This window comes from Salvelinus namaycush, chromosome 25 (genome assembly GCF_016432855.1).
Source record: "Salvelinus namaycush isolate Seneca chromosome 25, SaNama_1.0, whole genome shotgun sequence".
In the NCBI taxonomy this organism is placed as follows: Eukaryota; Metazoa; Chordata; class Actinopteri; order Salmoniformes; family Salmonidae; genus Salvelinus; species Salvelinus namaycush.
In genome coordinates this window covers 37563786-37586058 of record NC_052331.1, presented here as the reverse complement: position 1 = coordinate 37586058, position 22273 = coordinate 37563786, and the positions used below count along the sequence as shown (strand labels likewise).

General features: G+C 42.4%; 1 protein-coding gene across 1 annotated transcript; it reads right to left on the bottom strand.

Annotated features, from left to right (window-relative positions):
- Positions 1 to 11914: 11914 nt before the first annotated feature.
- On the bottom strand, positions 11915 to 20530 carry impa1 (inositol monophosphatase 1). Its single transcript, XM_038964408.1, has 9 exons — positions 20419 to 20530; positions 19700 to 19792; positions 18826 to 18959; positions 18101 to 18205; positions 17874 to 17919; positions 17289 to 17397; positions 16699 to 16807; positions 13329 to 13480; positions 11915 to 12373 (listed from the first exon to the last, which is right to left on the bottom strand). Exons 2-9 carry the CDS (start codon positions 19760 to 19762, stop codon positions 12243 to 12245), a joined length of 849 nt encoding a protein of 282 aa, XP_038820336.1. The 5' UTR covers positions 19763 to 19792; positions 20419 to 20530; the 3' UTR covers positions 11915 to 12242.
- Between the last annotated feature and the right edge of the window lie 1743 nt (positions 20531 to 22273).

Sequence of the window (22273 nt, the reverse complement as noted above, 5' to 3'; positions counted from 1 at the left end):
GGAACACAGTGGCCCCCATCATTCTTAAATGGAAGAAGTTAGGAACCACCAAAACTCTTCCTAGAGCTGGCTGACCGGTAAAACTGAGAAATCGGGGAGAAGGACCTTGGTCAGGGAGGGGACCAAGAACCCAATGGTCACTGACAGCTCTAGAGTTCCTCTGTGGAGATAGGAGAACCTTCCAGAAGGACAACCATCTCTGCAGCACTCCACCAATCAGGTCTTTATGGTAGAGTGGCCAGATGGAAGCCACTCTTCAGTAAAAGGCACATGCCAGCCCGCTTGGAGATTGCCAAAAGGCACCTAAAGACTCTCAGACCATGAGAAACAAGATTCTCTGGTCTGATGAAACCAAGATTGAACTCTTTGGCCTGAATGCCAAGCGTCACATCAGGAGGCAACCTGGCACCATCCCTATGGTGAAGCATGGTGGTGGCAGCATCATGCTGTTGGGATGTTTTTCAGCGGCAGGGACTGGGAGACTAGTCAGAGTCGAGGGAAAGATGAACGGAGCAGAGAAATCCTTGATGAAAACCTGCTCCAGAGAGCTCAGGATCTCAGACTGGGGCAAAGGTTCACCTTCCAACAGGACAACGACCCTAAGCACACAGTCAAGACAATGCAAGCGGGGCTTCGGGACGAGACTCTGAATGTCCTTGATTGGCCCAGCCAGAGCCCGGACTTGAACCCAATCTAACATCTCTGGAGAGACCTGAAAATAGCTATGCAGCGACGCTCCCCATCCAACCTGACAGAGCTTGAGAGGATCTGCAGAGAAGAATGGGAGAAACTCCCAAAATACAGGTGTGTCAAGCTTGTAGCGCCATACCCAAGAAGACTCGAAGCTGTAATCGCTGCCAAAGGTGCTTCACGAAAGTACTGAGTAAAGGGTCATAATACTTATGTAAATGTGATATTTCCGTTTTGTTTATTTTATTCAAACAACCTGTTTTTGCTTTGTCATTATGGGGCATTGTGTGTAGATTGATGAGTAAAAAAAAAAACGATGTAATACATTTTAGAAATAAGGCTGTAACGTAACTTGTGAAAAAAGTCAAAGGGTCGGAATACCTACCGAATGCACTGTAAATGCCAGGAAATTATAATGGGAATCAGTCAGATGTTAAAGGTGTCATGGTAGTCTCATTGAATCCCTTGGTGCTGACATAATTCTCCTACAAGAAACATACATAAAAGACACAGAACAAAGTCTGAGATCCAATTGGATTTCTCAAGTTTATCAATTACCCTTTTCTTCCAAAGCTGGAGGTGTTGCTATTCTCTTTCGTAAAAAATATCCCTTTTCAACTCTCGTCCATGTCTACAGACCTGCATGGTAGGTACATCGTAGTATCAATGAATATTAACTCTTTCCCTGTCACCCTATTGAATGTCTTTCCCTGTCACGCTATTGAATGTCTTTCCCTGTCACCCTATTGAATGTCTTTCCCTGTCACCCTATTGAACATCTATGGCGTTATTGAACGTCTTTCCCTGTCACCCTATTGAACGTCTTTCCCTGTCACCCTATTGAACATCTATGGCGTTATTGAACGTCTTTCCCTGTCACCCTATTGAACGTCTTTCCCTGTCACCCTATTTAATGTCTGTGGCGTTATTGAACGTCTTTCCCTGTCACCCTATTTAATGTCTGTGGCGTTATTGAACGTCTTTCCCTGTCACCCTATTGAACGTCTTTCCCTGTCACCCTATTGAACGTCTTTCCCTGTCACCCTATTGAACGTCTTTTCCTGTCACCCTATTAAACGTCTTTTCCTGTCACCCTATTGAACGTCTATGGCGTTATTGAACGTCTATGGCGTTATTGAACGTCTATGGCGTTATTGAACGTCTATGGCGTTATTGAACGTCTATGGCGTTATTGAACGTCTATGGCATTATTGGACGTCTATGGCGTTATTGGACGTCTATGGCGTTATTGAACGTCTATCCCTGTCACTCTATTGAACGTCTATCCCTGTCACCCTATTGAACGTCTTTTCCTGTCACCCTATTGAACGTCTATGGCGTTATTGAACGTCTATGGCGTTATTGAACGTCTATGGCGTTATTGAACGTCTATGGCGTTATTGAACGTCTATGGCGTTATTGAACGTCTTTGGCGTTATTGAACGTCTATGGCGTTATTGAACGTCTTTGGCGTTATTGAACGTCTATGGCGTTATTGAACGTCTTTGGCGTTATTGAACGTCTATGGCGTTATTGAACGTCTATGGCGTTATTGAACGTCTATGGCGTTATTGAACGTCTATGGCGTTATTGAACGTCTATCCCTGTCACCCTATTGAACGTCTTTCCCTGTCACCCTATTTAATGTCTGTGGCGTTATTGAACGTCTTTCCCTGTCACCCTATTAAACGTCTTTCCCTGTCACCCTATTGAACGTCTTTCCCTGTCACCCTATTGAACGTCTATGGCGTTATTGAACGTCTATGGCGTTATTGAACGTCTATGGCGTTATTGAACGTCTATGGCGTTATTGAACGTCTATGGCGTTATTGAAAGTCTTTCTTCCTGTTTTTGATTTGATTTACCAGTAATCTAATAATTGGAGGCGATTTGAATTGATCCGTATATTGACAGAGTGTCTACACGTACTCCACCAGAATATCACCTCTGTCCAGGTTCTGAATAATCTAAACGTATTCAGGAATCTAGTGGACATCTAGAGACTGCAACATCCCACAGACAAAGACTCACTTATTCTACTCTCACGTTCACAAGTCTTATTCTAGAGTCGACTACTTCCTAATAGATTCCAAACTGATACCCAATGTGATACATTCGAAAAACCATAGCATCTTAATAAGTGATCACAGTCCAATTATATTGTTCCGCGATCTTTCTTTAAAAAAAAACAGAATTACAGTTGATCGCAGACCAAGCATTCATTGACTGCATGACAGCCAAGTTGAAGGAGTTCCTCGAGACTAATGACACAGGAGTGGTCTCTGATTCTACACTATGGGAAACTTTTAAAGTGGTTATCAGAGGTCATATTATTTTATATGAGTCTGCCATTAAGAAAAGGGAATCGCATGTGACTGGATAAAAAAACAGCTAAAGAAGGCATTACAGAACTTCACTCTCTCAGGTCGACTACAACTACAACAACAACAACAAATTTAAAGTAAAATATGAATACAACAATTTTCTTGGTTCTCGGGTCAGTAACTTCCTGTTAAAGCTGAGACAAAAACAATTTGAACTAAGTGACAAACCGGGAAAGGTTTGTTGGCTAGACAACTAAAAAAGGTACACAAGCTAATAGACCAATCCATAAAATCCGGTCTGAGGTGGACATGTTGCTGACAGATCCTAAAGAGATAAACAACTGCCTCAAAGAGTTTTACTCCGAGCTATACTGTTCCAGATCCCATGCTTCTAGTTCTGATTCATCAGCCTTCTTTGATTCCATCAGGCTGCCAAAACTTGATGATAGCGCCCAACAACAAAAAAACAAAAAAAAGAGAATTGGACTCAAATTTCACAACAGAGGGAAAATAAATGGAGGCAATAAAAACATTTCCCACCTGAAAAGGCTGCAGGCCCCTAATGGTCCCACTCTTACTCAAAGAGGATCACTGACTCAACAGAAAATAACAGTTACAAATAACAGCCTCTGCCTTCTGTTTAAAAAGACAGAGAAGAAAAAGATCCTGCAAATTATAGACCGATAGCACTGCTCAATTTCGTTAAAAAAAAAAAATAATAATAAAAGTTAATCACCAAAGTGCTTGCTAACAGGCTGAACAAACATGTAACAACCATTATTCATCCGGATCAGACAGGGTTTATCCCAGACAGGTTCTCTTTTTCTAATGTACACGGGCTGCTTAATAACATCCTGTATGCAAAATCATGGGAAAGTCTCCAAGGTGGCTATTATGTCACTAGATGCTCATAAAAACATTTGACCAAATAGAATGGTCATACATGTTCGAAGCACTCACTAGGTTTGGATTTTGGCGACTCGTTTGCCACCTTGGTCAAAATATGCTCTGTGCCTGCCCAACATCCTCTATTCTGACCGATAGCGACAAATCCAGTCCCATTGAACTACATAGATCTGTCCTGCAGGGTTTCCCACTCAGTCATCTGTTCTTCACTGTAGCCCTTTGAACCCCCTCGAGATAAAGATCATCCTAATATATAGGTCTTAAGATAGGAAACATAGAAAGCCGCATTTTTGTTATATGCAGACGATATGCTTCTATACCTCTCAGACCCAGTAGCTTCTGTCCGTAGTCTATTACTGTAACGGCTGTCTTCCTCCTCTTCAGACGAAGAGGAGGAGTAGGGATTGGACCAAAGCGCAGCGTGATATTTTGACATAATGATGTTTATTAAAGTAAAGACGAAAAACACGAAAATACTTAAACAAACTACAAAATAACAAACGTAGACAGACCTGAACTATGAGAACTTACAAAATGACGAAGAACGCACGAACAGGTACAGACTACAACAAACGAACGAACAAACCGAAACAGTCCCGTGTGGTGCAACATACACAGACACAGAAGACAATCACCCACAAACAAACAGTGTGAACAGCCTACCTTTATATGGTTCTCAATCAGAGGAAACGTCAAACACCTGTCCCTGATTGAGAACCATATAAGTCTAATTACACCTGACCTAAACATAGAAACACAAAACATAGAATGCCCACCCCAACTCACGCCCTGACCAACTAAACACATACAAAATGAACAGAAAACAGGTCAGGAACGTGACAATTACAGCTAATCGATTCATTTGTCAATCTATCTGGCTATAGAACTAAATTGGGGCAAAAGTGATCTCGTATGTCTCTCAGGCAATATGACAGCAAGTGAGCTAGAGAGGAGACAATTTAAATTGGTGCATGACCACTTAACTTACCTGGGACAAAAACAATCCCTAGAAACCCAAAGCTCATCTTCAAGCTCAAACTACAGTGTGCTGGTTGCTCATCCTCAAGGTTAACTACAGTGTGCTCATCCTCAAGGTTAACTACAGTGTGCTCATCCTCAAGGTTAACTACAGTGTGCTCATCCTCAAGGTTAACTACAGTGAGCTCATCCTCAAGGTTAACTACAGTGAGCTCATCCTCAAGGTTAACTACAGTGTGCTCATCCTCAAGGTTAACTACAGTGTGCTCATCCTCAAGGTTAACTACAGTGAGCTCATCCTCAAGGTTAACTACAGTGTGCTCATCCTCAAGGTTAACTACAGTGAGCTCATCCTCAAGGTTAACTACAGTGTGCTGGTTGCTCATCCTCAAGGTTAACTACAGTGTGCTCATCCTCAAGGTTAACTACAGTGAGCTCATCCTCAAGGTTAACTACAGTGTGCTCATCCTCAAGGTTAACTACAGTGTGCTCATCCTCAAGGTTAACTACAGTGAGCTCATCCTCAAGGTTAACTACAGTGAGCTCATCCTCAAGGTTAACTACAGTGTGCTCATCCTCAAGGTTAACTACAGTGTGCTCATCCTCAAGGTTAACTACAGTGTGCTCATCCTCAAGGTTAACTACAGTGTGCTCATCCTCAAGGTTAACTACAGTGTGCTCATCCTCAAGGTTAACTACAGTGAGCTCATCCTCAAGGTTAACTACAGTGAGCTCATCCTCAAGGTTAACTACAGTGAGCTCATCCTCAAGGTTAACTACAGTGTGCTCATCCTCAAGGTTAACTACAGTGTGCTCATCCTCAAGGTTAACTACAGTGAGCTCATCCTCAAGGTTAACTACAGTGAGCTCATCCTCAAGGTTAACTACAGTGTGCTCATCCTCAAGGTTAACTACAGTGTGCTCATCCTCAAGGTTAACTACAGTGTGCTCATCCTCAAGGTTAACTACAGTGTGCTCATCCTCAAGGTTAACTACAGTGTGCTGGTTGCTCATCCTCAAGGTTAACTACAGTGAGCTCATCCTCATGGTTAACTACAGTGTGCTCATCCTCAAGGTTAACTACAGTGAGCTCATCCTCATGGTTAACTACAGTGTGCTCATCCTCAAGGTTAACTACAGTGAGCTCATCCTCAAGGTTAACTACAGTGTGCTCATCCTCAAGGTTAACTACAGTGTGCTGGTTGCTCATCCTCAAGGTTAACTACAGTGTGCTCATCCTCAAGGTTAACTACAGTGAGCTCATCCTCATGGTTAACTACAGTGAGCTCATCCTCATGGTTAACTACAGTGTGCTCATCCTCAAGGTTAACTACAGTGAGCTCATCCTCATGGTTAACTACAGTGTGCTCATCCTCAAGGTTAACTACAGTGAGCTCATCCTCATGGTTAACTACAGTGTGCTCATCCTCAAGGTTAACTACAGTGAGCTCATCCTCAAGGTTAACTACAGTGTGCTCATCCTCAAGGTTAACTACAGTGTGCTGGTTGCTCATCCTCAAGGTTAACTACAGTGTGCTCATCCTCAAGGTTAACTACAGTGAGCTCATCCTCAAGGTTAACTACAGTGTGCTCATCCTCAAGGTTAACTACAGTGTGCTGGTTGCTCATCCTCAAGGTTAACTACAGTGTGCTCATCCTCAAGGTTAACTACAGTGTGCTGGTTGCTCATCCTCAAGGTTAACTACAGTGTGCTCATCCTCAAGGTTAACTACAGTGAGCTCATCCTCAAGGTTAACTACAGTGTGCTGGTTGCTCATCCTCAAGGTTAACTACAGTGAGCTCATCCTCAAGGTTAACTACAGTGAGCTCATCCTCAAGGTTAACTACAGTGTGCTGGTTGCTCATCCTCAAGGTTAACTACAGTGTGCTCATCCTCAAGGTTAACTACAGTGAGCTCATCCTCAAGGTTAACTACAGTGTGCTGGTTGCTCATCCTCAAGGTTAACTACAGTGTGCTCATCCTCAAGGTTAACTACAGTGTGCTCATCCTCAAGGTTAACTACAATGTGCTGGTTGCAAAGCTAAAACAAAACATAGAGAACTGGAGAATATTGCCTCTTTCTATGATGGGGCACATTAATGCCATAAAAATGGTTTCTCTTCCCGGGTTACTTTATCTTTGCCAGAATCTTCAAATTTTTCTTACCTCTTCATTTTTAAAACCATTGGACTCGACAATCATTCCATTTGTCTGAGGTTACAAAGCCCGTCGTATTTGTGAAGCCCACTTGCAAAAGCCCAAGGGAAATGGTGGCCTAGACTTACCCATCTTTAAACATTATTACTGTGCTGCAAATGCCAGGGCATTAACAGTACTAGCAACTGGGTTTCACAGATAAATTGGACAAGGTTGCCCCCCTGTGGATAAATATGGAAGACAAGACTGCAACAAATTGTTCTCTTCCAGAGATGCTGAGTGCCCAAACAATCTGACAGGCAACAACACTGTTTTGAGAAATTCTTTAAGAATTCTAAACCATACTAAGCATGTTTATAAGGTGCCTGATATCTCTGTATATATATCCCCGATATGCTTTAATCGTTATTTTTGTTCCATCTCAGTCTGATAAGTTGTTTGTTGAGTGGAGGGAGAAGGGACTGGCCACAATTGAAGATCTCTCCAATTTAAAGAACAAATTTCAAAAGGGAAAATTCAAAATGTTGAAACCCTCCTTGTACAACATTCATTTTATGATCTGCTACGGCGCCCTCCTAATTCAAAACACCTAGTCTCCCAGTTTGTCTGTCTCCTTTTCTCCAACTATAAGCAGGTAACCTTGTGGTTAGCGCGTCGGGCCAGTAACTGAAAGGTTGATAGATCGAATCCCTGAGCTGACAAGGTCAAAATCTGTCGTTCTGCCCCTGAACAAGGCAGTTAACCCACTGTTCCTAGGCCGTCATTGAAAATAAGAATGTTTTCTTAACTGACTTGCCTAGTTAAATAAAGGTCAAATAAAAAACTATACAGAGAGCTCTACTAGTCATCTCAAGGAGACCTGGGGTAAAGAGTTAAATATTGAGATCTCAGATAATCTATGGGGAGAAGCCCCTGTCTACAATTCACTCCTATTACATCAATGCCAGATATCAATGGATACGATACAAAGTCATGCATAGACTTCATTACTCCAAAACCAAATGACATAGAGTTTACTGACCAGGTCTCCACACTGTGTGACCAATGTAAAGCCTTGTAAATGTAAAGCCTGAACATGAACTCATATTTTTGGGCTCTGCCCCCTACTTCATAATATTCGGGGTGAACGTCTTTGATTGGTATTCAAAGGTATATGAGAGGGCCACTGAACCTGACCCAGAACTTGCTCTCTTTGGCTATTCGGACTTGTCCTATGAGGAACAACAGACTGATGTTTGGAATGTGTGGCTGCCCAAAATAAAAAAGTATCCTCACAGAATGGAAGTCACCCACCCCCTCTGGCTTCCATAGATGGCTTGCAGAAACGATTAACACCATGAACATAAACTCAGCGGAAAAAATAAACGTCACTGCGAGGACGTCCTGTCTCCCTGTAGCGCTGTCTTAGGCGTCTCACAGTACAGACATTGCAATTTATTGCCCTGGCCACATCTGCAGTCCTCATGCCTCTTTGCAGCATGCCTAAGGCACGTTCACGCAGATGAGCAGGGACCCTGGGCATCTTTCTTTTGGTATTTTTCAGTGTCAGTAGAAAGGCCTCTTTAGTGTCCTAAGTTTTCATAACTGTGACCTTAATAATTGCCTACCGTCTGTAAGCTGTTAGTGTCTTAATGACCGTTCCACAGGTGCATGTTCATTAATTGTTTATGGTTCATTGAACAAGCATGGGAAACAGTGTTTAAACCCTTTACAATGAAGGTCTGTGAAGTTTTTGGTATTTTTACAAATTATCTTTGAAGGACAGGGTCCTGAAAAAGGAACATTTCTCTTTTTTTTGCTGAGTTTAGAAAATATTTGTTTTCTCAGGACTAATTCCATGTGTTATTTCATAGTTTTGATGTCTTCACTATTATTTTACAATGTGGAAAATAGTAACAATTATTAAGAAAAACCCTGGAATGAGTAGGTGTATCCAAACTTTTGACTGGTACTGTATATATAAAAAATATGTTTTGTTGTCGTAGCACTACTGTTGTAAGGTCATTGTTTTTTTAGTGGTCATAACTCCTACAGTAAGGTCACCAGTAAAGTGGATTAAAAAGGTTTGCTGAAAGAGGTTCTCATGCTCAGAAAATACCTGTGGGCAGATTGCTGTGTTGTATCATTGTTTCACAGCTTGAGTGTCCTTGTGCCTGCCTTAGGCATTAAAATGATTCAGAATCTTATATTTCTGTCTCAACCACAGGTTTCCCCAACAAGGAAAATAAGAAGTTGGTTTATTTAGCTGGTACTGTTTCAGTTCCACAGGACAGTAACCACACTGGCATCATAATGGGCTAACTAGTTTGTTTAGTAACTTGACACTTTCACATCATCTTCACCACTCTCCCCAATTCAGCCCCTTTCATGATCCATGAAAAGAATGTGTTGTCCAAGCAGGTAACACATACAATATCCCCAGAGCCTCCAGTGCCATGAGGAAGCAAGTTAATACCACTCAGGGTTGTATGGTGTCTAGTGAATACCACCCAGGGTTGTCTAGTGAATACCACCCAGGGTTGTCTAGTGAATACCACCCAGGGTTGTCTGGTGTCTACTGAATACCACCCACGGTTGTCTGGTGTCTAGTGAATACCACCCAGGGTTGTCTGGTGTCTACTGAATACCACCCACGGTTGTCTGGTGTCTAGTGATAACCACTCAGGTTTATCTAGTGAATACCGCTCAGGGTTGTATGGTGTCTAGTGAATACCACCTAGGGTTGTCTAGTGAATACCACCCAGGGTTGTATGGTGTCTAGTGAATACCACCCAGGGTTGTCTTGTGAATACCACCCAGGGTTGTCCATTGAATACCACTCAGGGTTGTCTGGGGTCTAGTGAATACCACCGAGGGTTGTCTGGTGTCTAATGAATTCCACCCAGGGTTGTCTAGTGACTACCACCCATGGTTGTCTAATGAATAGCACCCATGGTTGTCTAGTGTCTAATGAATTCCACCCAGGGTTTTCTAGTGACTACCACCCATGGTTGTCTAGTGACTACCACCCAGGGTTGTCTAGTGACTACCACCCAGGGTTGTCTAGTGACTACCACCCAGGGTTGTCTTGTGTCTAGTGAATACCACCCAGGGTTGTCTGGTGTCTAGTGAATACCACCCAGTGTGGTCTGGTGTCTAGTGAATACCACCCAGGGTTGTCTGGTGTCTAGTGAATACCACCCAGGGTTGTCTGGTGTCTAGTGGATACCACCCAGGGTTGTCTGGTGTCTAGTGAATACCACCCAGGGTTGTCTGTGTCTAGTGAATACCACCCAGGGTTGTCTGTGTCTAGTGAATACCACCCAGGGTTGTCTGGTGTCTAGTGAATACCACCCAGGGTTGTCTGGTGTCTAGTGAATACCACCCAGGGTTGTCTGTGTCTAGTGAATACCACCCAGGGTTGTCTGGTGTCTAGTGAATACCACCCAGGGTTGTCTGGTGTCTAGTGAATACCACCCAGGGTTGTCTGGTGTCTAGTGAATACCACCCAGGGTTGTCTGGTGTCTAGTGAATACCACCCAGGGTTGTCTGGTGTCTAGTGAATACCACCCAGGATGGGGTTCAGTAGGGAGAAAACGTTTTGAAATTAAGTGAAACTGGGGCCGGGACTACCTGATCTTGTCCAATGAGAAACACAATTTGTAGTTTTCCAAAATAACAACCGTACTATTAAAGGCATAGTAGTAGTAGTAGGCCATAAATAGTCTACAGCCGACTGGGAACATAAGAACATGTTGGCCTTTGAGGAGCTGAGTTGCTGCTCTTTTCTTTTATGTAACCTTAATTTAACTAAAACTAATTTAACTTAATTTAACCAGTTAAGAACAAATTCTTATTTACAATGACAGTCTACCAGGGAACAGTGGGTTAACTGCCTTGTTCAGAGGGCAGAACAACAGATTTTTACCTTGTCAGCTCGGGGATTTGATCCAGCAACCTTTCGGTTACTGGGCCAACGATCTAACCACTAGGCTACCCTGCCGCCCCCAGGTAACTAAGCAAGCTGTTGACACCTGGCGCTAACATTGTTCCTGAACTTGTCCATATTATGATTGTGCTCACACATGGTATTAAAACGTGTCTCTCATCCGTCCACTGTGTCTGCAGTGTGACCCGGTTTCCTGGTCCCTCCCTGTACTCAAATTATTTGACAGATATTCCTTCCAAAAAATAATATTCACTTATTAAATGTCAATAGGTCAATGGTGTCACTTGTCAAAAAAAAAAAAGTGGGATAATGACGATTTTAATGGTTTCGCCGTCCAGATCCGTCTACACTTGTAAGATATCCAGACACAACGTGTGGTCCGACCACCTCCGGAGGATCTGGTCACAATGTGTCTTTCGATCATCTACATCCGTCTACAAATGTGGGCACAAACAGGATGTGGACACAGTCAGGTCAAAGGAGGACACATGTCAGTACCAGGGCATAAAACGTGGCTATAAGGGAGACTTAACATAAAGACATCATGAAACCTCATTCATGATTTAGTAATAAAAAAGTATAAAACTGTAGGCTTTAAGTACAGAACTATATTGTGCAAGTGGATACAAATGTATACAATTTAACAGCGCATTTCAAATGAAAATGCAGTCCAGTAGGGTGCAACATTTAGTGGACATAGTTCTATCCGGGACCTGTCACACTCCTGGATAAGAGGCCTTTTTTAGCTGCATTAGACCTTGAATTTACTTAGTTTTTACATTTTCAGTCATTTAAGCAGATGCTCTTATCCAGAGCGACTTACAAGTAAGTAGTGAGTGCATACATTTTCATACTTTTAGGAATCGAATCCACAAGCCTGGCGTTGTAGGCACCGTGCTCTACCAACTGACTTCAAAAACCAAGGAAAAATCTAAACTCAATTTTTTTATTTATTATTATAAATATTTTTTTATACATACATGACTGGTGATACATATACATTACTGATCTCCAGGATTACACTGTTTTAAAACATAGATTATCTTCCTGGTCAGTTGACATAAAACAATTATAATATTTAAAAATGAACGAATTAAAAACATATAAAACACAGAATGCTAGGACAAAAAAGTTTGGTTTTAAAATGACCAGAATTGTTCAAGAACAGTGATATCTTTTGGAAAAAATAAAACAAGCTTAAAAAACACACATTTTTTTTCTAAGAATATGACTTAATAAAACAGCAATTTTCCCTTGTTCAGTCTTTTGTCTCTGTAGGTGCATCATCGCGCAGAGGGGTAAACGCGTCAATCTCTTTGACAATCCTTTCAGCGATTATCTTGTTATTCGCAGCAACGACCCTTCTGGACATGAGGTCCAATGGTCTACCTAGAAAAATGAAAAATTCATGTTGGAATATTTTTTTATAGCTGTAAAGAAACTTATATCTTATTAACTATTGATAATGAAAGTAAAACTTGTGAAAGTAAAACTGTTAATGAAAAAACTGCTAAATTACAAACAACAAAAATACTTTCATTTTTACAAACGGATCAAATCTCAGCATCTGGGTAATCGATTGTTATTGAGGACTAATTGAAGTCTATGCTGATCTGTGATTGGATCTTGAGTGCTATTGTGCATAATAGTACTATATACTGTGATACATACCACTTAGCAGATACTTCCATACAAAGCGACACACAGTACAGTAAAAGTGTATATGTGTTTCATCCCTACAGGAATTGAACCCATAACCTCTGTGTTGTTAGCAGCACACAGTACCACCCATTTTACGAGTGAACACGCAAACATTTGGCCGACGTATCAAAGTGTGCTGGGAATATGTAGTATGGAGAGGCGTTTACACATGGTGAATGGGGACGCTGCCCGCGACATCATAATATAACGCTGTTGCCTGGCAACGTAGATCTGTACAATTTAGAAAGTAGCCATTCGTCTGGACAAAGTGATGTCAACACTGCATCTTCCCGAGGTATCAAATCAAATCAAAATTGTATTTGTCACATGCACCTTACAGTGAAATGCTTAACAAATTATTATTAAGTAGATAATAGAGAAGTAAAAATAATATATTAAAAATATAAAAGTAACAAATAATGTGTTCATGGTGCCTATGTTTAAAATAATAAAAATAATTATGTAACCTTTATTTAAACTAGGCAAGTCAGTTAAAAACAAATTCTTATTTACAATGACGGCCTAAACCGGCCAAACCCTAACCCAGACGACGCTGGGCCAATTGTGCACCGCCCCTATGCCACTCAGGAGCCCAATTGTTGGGCAGAGGTCTATGTGCTATCTGGGATATATAGTGACGTACCATCTACATCCATCAGGACGCCCCCTGCCTCTGTGACTATGATGGCCCCGGCAGCGATGTCCCAGCAGTGAATCCCTATCTCGTAGTAGGCCTCCACGCAGCCCGACGCCACCAGACACATGTTTGTGGCCGCTGTGCCCACACCTCGAATCCTAGGAAGATGGGAGAGGTTGTGTTCATTACCGTAACAAAATCTTTTACAACAGACAACTAAAACTAGCATTTCTCATTGGACAAGACTATTGCTAGCACAAGGATTTTCCAGCGTCATAGTTAGGGTTAGCGTCATCAAGTTACCCACACAGAGCAGAGTCTTATCTGATGGTTGAAGGTTTTTCCGCAAGCAATAGGATACATTCTGGGATACCTATTGTGAAAAAGAACTTCCTGAATAGTATGCAGAGTGGACCCATACTCATTTCTCAGCTAATGTAGTATGCCATCCTAGTCTTTCAAGCAAACTATTACATACTTAGCCTCCACACAATGCCTACTAAGTAGTATGGAAGTATGCCATTCGGGAACGTGGCCAGGGCATTCTTACCCGTGGATGTAATTCTAAACGTGGCCAGGGTATTCTTATCTGTGGATGTAATTCTAAACGTGGCCAGGGCATTCTTACCCGTGGATGTAATTCTAAACGTGGCCAGGGCATTCTTACCCGTGGATGACATTCTAAACGTGGCCAGGGTATTCTTATCTGTGGATGTAATTCTAAACGTGGCCAGGGCATTCTCACCCGTGGATGACATTCTAAACGTGGCCAGGGCATTCTTACCCGTGGATGTAATTCTAAACGTGGCCAGGGTATTCTTATCTGTGGATGACATTCTAAACGTGGCCAGGGTATTCTTATCTGTGGATGACATTCTAAACGTGGCCAGGGTATTCTTATCTGTGGATGTAATTCTAAACGTGGCCAGGGCATTCTCACCCGTGGATGACATTCTAAACGTGGCCAGGGTATTCTTATCTGTGGATGTAATTCTAAACGTGGCCAGGGTATTCTTATCTGTGGATGTAATTCTAAACGTGGCCAGGGTATTCTTATCTGTGGATGTAATTCTAAACGTGGCCAGGGCATTCTCACCCGTGGATGTAATTCTAAACGTGGCCAGGGCATTCTTACCCGTGGATGTAATTCTAAACGTGGCCAGGGCATTCTTACCCGTGGATGACATTCTAAACGTGGCCAGGGCATTCTTATCCGTGGATGACATTCTAAACGTGGCCAAGGCATTCTTACCCGTGGATGACATTCTAAACGTGGCCAGGGCATTCTTACCCATGGATGACATTCTAAACGTGGCCAGGGCATTCTTACCCGTGGATGTAATTCTAAACGTGACCAGGGCATTCTTACCCGTGGATGACATTCAAAACGTGGCCAGGGTATTCTTATCTGTGGATGTAATTCTAAACGTGGCCAGGGCATTCTCACCCGTGGATGACATTCTAAACGTGGCCAGGGCATTCTTATCTGTGGATGTAATTCTAAACGTGGCCGGGTATTCTTATCTGTGGATGTAATTCTAAACGTGGCCAGGGCATTCTCACCCGTGGATGACATTCTAAACGTGGCCAGGGCATTCTTACCCGTGGATGACATTCTAAACGTGGCCAGGGCATTCTTACCCATGGATGACATTCTAAACGTGGCCAGGGCATTCTTACCCGTGGATGTAATTCTAAACGTGACCAGGGCATTCTTACCCGTGGATGACATTCAAAACGTGGCCAGGGTATTCTTATCTGTGGATGTAATTCTAAACGTGGCCAGGGCATTCTCACCCGTGGATGACATTCTAAACGTGACCAGGGCATTCTCACCCGTGGATGACATTCTAAACGTGGCCAGGGCATTCTTATCTGTGGATGTAATTCTAAACGTGGCCGGGTATTCTTATCTGTGGATGTAATTCTAAACGTGGCCAGGGCATTCTCACCCGTGGATGACATTCTAAACGTGGCCAGGGCATTCTTACCCGTGGATGTAATTCTAAACGTGGCCAGGGTATTCTTATCTGTGGATGACATTCTAAACGTGGCCAGGGTATTCTTATCTGTGGATGTAATTCTAAACGTGGCCAGGGTATTCTCACCCGTGGATGACATTCTAAACGTGGCCAGGGTATTCTTATCTGTGGATGTAATTCTAAACGTGGCCAGGGTATTCTTATCTGTGGATGTAATTCTAAACGTGGCCAGGGCATTCTCACCCGTGGATGTAATTCTAAACGTGGCCAGGGCATTCTTACCCGTGGATGTAATTCTAAACGTGGCCAGGGCATTCTTACCCGTGGATGACATTCTAAACGTGGCCAGGGCATTCTTACCCGTGGATGTAATTCTAAACGTGGCCAGGGCATTCTTACCCGTGGATGTAATTCTATACGTGGCCAGGGTATTCTTACCCGTGGATGACATTCTAAACGTGGCCAGGGCATTCTTACCCGTGGATGACATTCTAAACGTGGCCAGGGTATTCTTATCTGTGGATGTAATTCTAAACGTGGCCAGGGTATTCTTACCCGTGGGTGACATTCTAAACGTGGCCAGGGTATTCTTATCTGTGGATGTAATTCTAAACGTGGCCAGGGTATTCTTACCCGTGGATGACATTCTAAACGTGGCCAGGGCATTCTTACCCGTGGATGACATTCTAAACGTGGCCAGGGCATTTCGACGAAGGTCGAAAGCCATGCGTCCTCCGAAGCACAACCCAACCAAGCCGCACTGCTTCTTAACACAGCGTGCCTCCAACCCGGAAGCCAGCCGCACCAATGTGTCGGAGGAAACACCGTGCACCTGGCCCCCTTGGTTAGCGTGCACTGCGCCCGGCCCGCCACAGGAGTCGCTGGAGCGCGACGAGACAAGGATATCCCTACCGGCCAAACCCTCCCTAACCCGGACGACGCTAGGCCAATTGTGCGTCGCCCCACGGACCTCCCGGTCGCGGCCGGCTGCGACAGAGCCTGGGCGCGAACCCAGAGACTCTGGTGGCGCAGCTAGCGCTGCGATGCAGTGCCCTAGACCACTGCGCCACCCGGGAGGCCCTCCGTGGATGACATTCTAAACGTGGCCAGGGTATTCTTATCTGTGGATGTAATTCTAAACGTGGCCAGGGTATTCTTATCTGTGGATGTAATTCTAAACGTGGCCAGGGCATTCTTACCCGTGGATGTAATTCTAAACGTGGCCAGGGTATTCTTACCCATGGATGTAATTCTAAACGTGGCCAGGGCATTCTTACCCGTGGATGTAATTCTAAACGTGGCCAGGGCATTCTTACCCGTGGATGTAATTCTAAACGTGGCCAGGGTATTCTTACCCATGGATGTAATTCTAAACGTGGCCAGGGCATTCTTACCCGTGGATGGGTAAACACAGGATCTTCCTCATGCTGGAGAAGATTTTGTCAACCACCTCTGTGTCTCTGTTGGAACCAAACTCAGTAGCAATGATAGACTGGCTGATTTCTGTAATGAGAAAGTTTAGCACTTCAGTGACATTCCTATTTCAGGTTTATTGGATAGACAGGGTAAGAGAGACAGGGAGGTACGGTTAGCAGGGGAGTGTGAGGAGGGGGGTAGGTCAGAATTGAATGATGATGTGTATAAAGGCTTACAAATCTGTGTTAAGTACTAAAGATGTTGCAAATGCTTATGAATTGTAATGCTCATGAATTGTAATGCTCATGAATTGTAATGCTCATGAATTGTAATACTTATTTTAACAAAAATGAAAATACTAGTTTAAAATGCAGGGCTGCAATGTAAATCTGGACTCAGCACAAATGGAGTACGGAAATGTAAATATGTGGCTTTTCACCAAATAAAAGAGATTGGGAAACACTGGTGTATAGTAAAGGAAAATATGAATAGTAGTGAATTCAGAGAGACATAGTAATACTAGTATTATAGATCACTATAGATGCACTGGTTGAACTAACTACTGAACCTTTCTGGTCCGACACGTTAAGGAGCTGTCCATCGCAGAAGGCTCCCTTCCCTTTCCTGGCTGTGTACATCTTGTCTTCTATGCAGCTGTACACCACACCAAACTCCAGCTGAGGGACAAGAGAGGAACGTCTGTTGCAGTGGCAATCTGAACAGGGATTCACTACCCCCGTATACACCGTAAAAGAGTTTAGGGTACACAATCGACCACAATTTCAAAAACCAAAAGAGAAATCAAAATTCAATAACATTTTAGACTTTTACAGCTCCTTTAATGACTGGTGATAAATATACATTACTGATCTCCGAGATTATAGTGATTTAAACATACATGATCTTCCTGGTCAGTCGACCATGAAACACGATGTTTTTAATGAAACACAGAATGCTAGGACCCCAAAAAAAGTTTGGTTTTAAATGACCGTAATTGTTCAAGAGTACTGTTGTCAACTGCAACAATTATGTTGCAGATTTACTCGTGTGGGTGCAAAACTTTTGCAATTTTAAATGAAGTATGAAGAATGAAACGTCACATGAGTTCTCTAGGCTAAGAAAAACTCTGAATGATTTAAATAGGAAAACTTGCCTTTCTGTTGACTGCAAAGCCAATAGACACGGCAACAAACGGATATCTGTGGAAGCCATGGATTTCAGAAAGACCGTGTTAAATAGGATAACCAATGCTACATGATCAAACGTGCATACTAAATAATTATAGGATTAAATGGAAATCAGGTTATTTAATAAGATATTTAAATCGACACAAAGCGATTACCACATTTTAGAGAAAATAACAATATTTTTATAAATTACCCGTGGACAAAGTTAGTGGTTCCGTCTACCGGGTCAACAATCCAGGTTGGGTTGTCAGTTAGAACACAGGGCTCTCCAGCAGCCACCGACTCCTCGCCTATAAAACTGTAACACAAGGAGAACAAGATCATGTTCATAAAGCCGCTTACACACAGGAAAAGAAAACCCAGTCGCCTCCATTTGTTTAAGTAAAGCCGGAGGCGCCTTCGCCAGGGTTTTCAGCTCTCTGCGTGCAAGATCATTAAGGCACTAAAAGGAAACGGACTGCAACAGAGAGGGACAATCTGAAACGCTCATTTTCATTTTCCGTAGCAAAATGTTTTCTTATTGAACATGTCTAGATCGCTCCCTCTCTGTTACACTACCTACTAAACTATCTTAATTAAAGTCCATATAGTCTGCATAATGTAGAAATACCACACACCTTTATAATATCTGCATCATCTAGAAAACACCATGTATAATATCACCTTTATAACGTCTGATTGAACACTTACTGAACACCATGTATATCACCTTTATAATATCACCTTTATAATATAACCTTTATAACATCTGATTGAACACCAACAGATACTGATCGGGAGGTTCTGTAATATACCTGTAAAAATCCTTCTCCTTTTCATAGGCTATAAGTGTGCCAGTGTGTGTGTGTGTGTGTGTGTGTGTGTGTGTGTGTGTGTGTGTGTGTGTGTGTGTGTGTGTGTGTGTCCCAGGATATGTACCTGTGCGTGGGGAATTTCTCCTTCACAGAGTCTATAATGAGTTGCTCCACTTTTTGGTCAGTTTTAGTCACCAGGTCCACAGAAGAACTCTTCAACATAACCTTCATGTCATTCTGTACCGCGTCCCTCACAAGCTGCAGCAGATAGACACACGGGTGAATGCTGGAACTTCTGTCTGAAGCCGAAAGGTCAGTGAAGAAAACCACAAGACAAGAAGCACCACCACACGCTCAGACAGACAGACACAAAGTCAGACACAAAGACACAAAGACAGACAGACAGACAGACACAAAGTCAGTTAGACATTCAGACACAAATTCAGACACAAAGTCAGTCAGACAGACACAAATTCAGACACAAAGTCAGTCAGACAGACACAAATTCAGACACAAAGTCAGTCAGACAGACACAAATTCAGACACAAAGTCAGTCAGACAGACACAAATTCAGACACAAAGTCAGTCAGACAGACACAAATTCAGACACAAAGTCAGTCAGACAGACACAAATTCAGACACAAACTCAGTCAGACAGACACAAATTCAGACACAAAGTCAGTCAGACAGACACAAATTCAGACACAAAGTCAGTCAGACAGACACAAATTCAGACACAAAGTCAGTCAGACAGACACAAATTCAGACACAAAGTCAGTCAGACAGACACAAATTCAGACACAAACTCAGTCAGACAGACACAAATTCAGACACAAACTCAGTCAGACAGACACAAATTCAGACACAAACTCAGTCAGACAGACACAAATTCAGACACAAACTCAGTCAGACAGACACAAATTCAGACACAAACTCAGTCAGACAGACACAAATTCAGACACAAAGTCAGTCAGACAGACACAAAGACTGACACTCACCGATCCTGCTTTCCTGGCCAGAGCCACAGCATGGTCCATGGCATTCTGCCAAAGGTCAGTCATGGTGTGGTGCCTTGATCCAAGAAATACGTCCTTAAAAGGATGCAGACAGTGAAAAGGTTTTTACTTAATAGATAAAACATTGATAAAATAACACCTCAAAGTTTATCGATCATACTATGGTTATGTTGGTGAAATTTGCAAATAAACTAGCTACGCCAATACTGGGTCCAGTGTGTCCTTGTAGCAATGGAACTGAACATGCTGTCAATTACATCAGAATAAGAGCTTTATGAAACCTGAGGCAAATCCTCCTGCAATTTCCATTTTCCAAGAGCATGACCTTTGTAAAAATAGCAAACCCCACAGGGAAAAAAACGACTGATTGCTCCTATACTGATGGGATGAATGTTAAAGTACATTGACAAATTATGGTATAATCATTTAATTAAAACAAATAGCGATATTCTATAATAAAACTGTTTGCATTGCAAAATGTTTTCAGATAAAGCCTTGTTTATCCATTTTAAAAAAGGATTTACAGTACTGATCCGAGATTGGTTTAGCCTAACAGTTCTCGAGCTATATGCGAGGATTTATTACCATTTCATCTTTAAATGTATCACACAACACGTATCGAGCTAGTCTGTGCACAGAATAGGAAATAAGAGACTGTAACTAGCATAAGAATGATCGAAAAAAAGAGACTAAAATCTCACCGATAGTAGATCGAGCTGGGAATTGTCAATAAGCCACTACTTCCGTATAGAACCTTTTTTTTTATTTTTACTTCCGCATAGAATCGTCTTCTTCGGATGCTTGGCCAGTTTGCCCAACAAGACGAATGACAGGTATGTGCTGCCGCTTACAGGCCAGTGTTACGCCAATGCACGCCATTAGCAATACTGAACAAAACTTTAAACGCAACAATGTAACAATTCCAAAGATGTGACTGTGAAATCGGTCAATTGAAATAAATGAATTACGCCCTAATCTATGGATTTCACATGACTGGGAATACAGATATGCATCAGTTGGTCACAGATTTTTTATTTTATTAAAATGTAGGTGCGTGGATCAGAAAACCAGTCAGTATCTGGTGTGACCACCATTTACCTCACGCAGCGCAACACATCTCCTTCACATAGAGTTGATCAGGATGTTGATTGTGGCCTGTGGAATGTTGTCCCACTCCTCTTCAATGACTGTGCGAAGTTGCTGGATATTGGCGGGAACTGGAATGCGCTGTCGTACACGTCGATCCGGACCATCCCAAACAAGCTTATAAGGGGGGCATGTCTGGTGACTATGCAGGCCATGGAAGAACTGAAACATTTTCAGCTTCCAGGAATTGTGTACAGATCCTTGCGACATTATCAAACTGAAACACGAGGTGATGGCGGTGCATGAATGGCGCGACAAATGGGCCTCAGGATCTCGTCACGGTATCTCTGTGCATTCAAATTGCCATCGATAAAACGCAATTGTATTCATTGTCCGTAGCTTAGGCCTTCCCTATACCATAACCACACCGCCAACATGGGGCAATCTGTTCACAACGTTGACATCAACAAACCGCTTGTTCAGTGTATTTTAAAAACGTTTTACAGGCAATCCTCAGTCAGGTTGATATGAACAACCCATTAATACAGTCTCAATTGGAGTAATTTTTAAAACCTTTACTGAAAAGTAGGAACTGCAGCAGTTATTTGATGCCATATAAATATGTACTCTAGATGTATATAACCCCTTTTAGCATGGATATTGCCATTGAGGGCTTCCACCATTTTAATAGTTCAAGGGATAGTTCACCCACATTGCGAAAGGACCCTGTAAGCATTCTATGTAAGCAGTCTATGTAAGTTACAAGGTATGACAGCATTCCATGCTTCGGTTTAGTATTCCTAAACGGAGTTCCACAGGTGATCCATTATCCATAATCACCATACATTATCCATAATCCCCCTCCAATATCCACCTCCATTATCCATAACCCCCTCCATTATCCATAACCCCCCTCCATTATCCATAACCCCCCTCCATTATTGACAATCAACCTATTAGCTCTACATCACAAAAGGTTAAGGTAAAGCTATAGGTCACAAGTTTAGAGGAGGAAACCACAATGCTATTCACAGTTCAGCTGTTATTGAACCCGTTGACACCTATCTCACTATCCCAATGGAGAGTAGGAGCACACTTGAAGCAGTTATATTTTTTACCATAATCATACCTCTTAATTGGGAAAAGAAAAGGTTGAACAAATTCCCAGTAGTTCCCACGATGGCCTATGCCGAAACGCGTCAGAGTTTTTCAAATCTTTGTTCCATTGAACATGCTTTAAAAGGCATTTTAGTTATATGAAGAGTGCCTTCTTCCTCCTAGTTTTTTTTAAATTACCAAATAACCTCTTTACCAAATCACATGATCAAGATGTAATAACATGACAAAGTCAATATTTCAACGTGATAACAGGGGACAATGCTCTCTACATTTCAAGATTATTGGCAACCACTGTTAGGGCGGGATACAATTCATAGCTTAGTGCTCTGGACAGGTGACAATGAGGCTTTT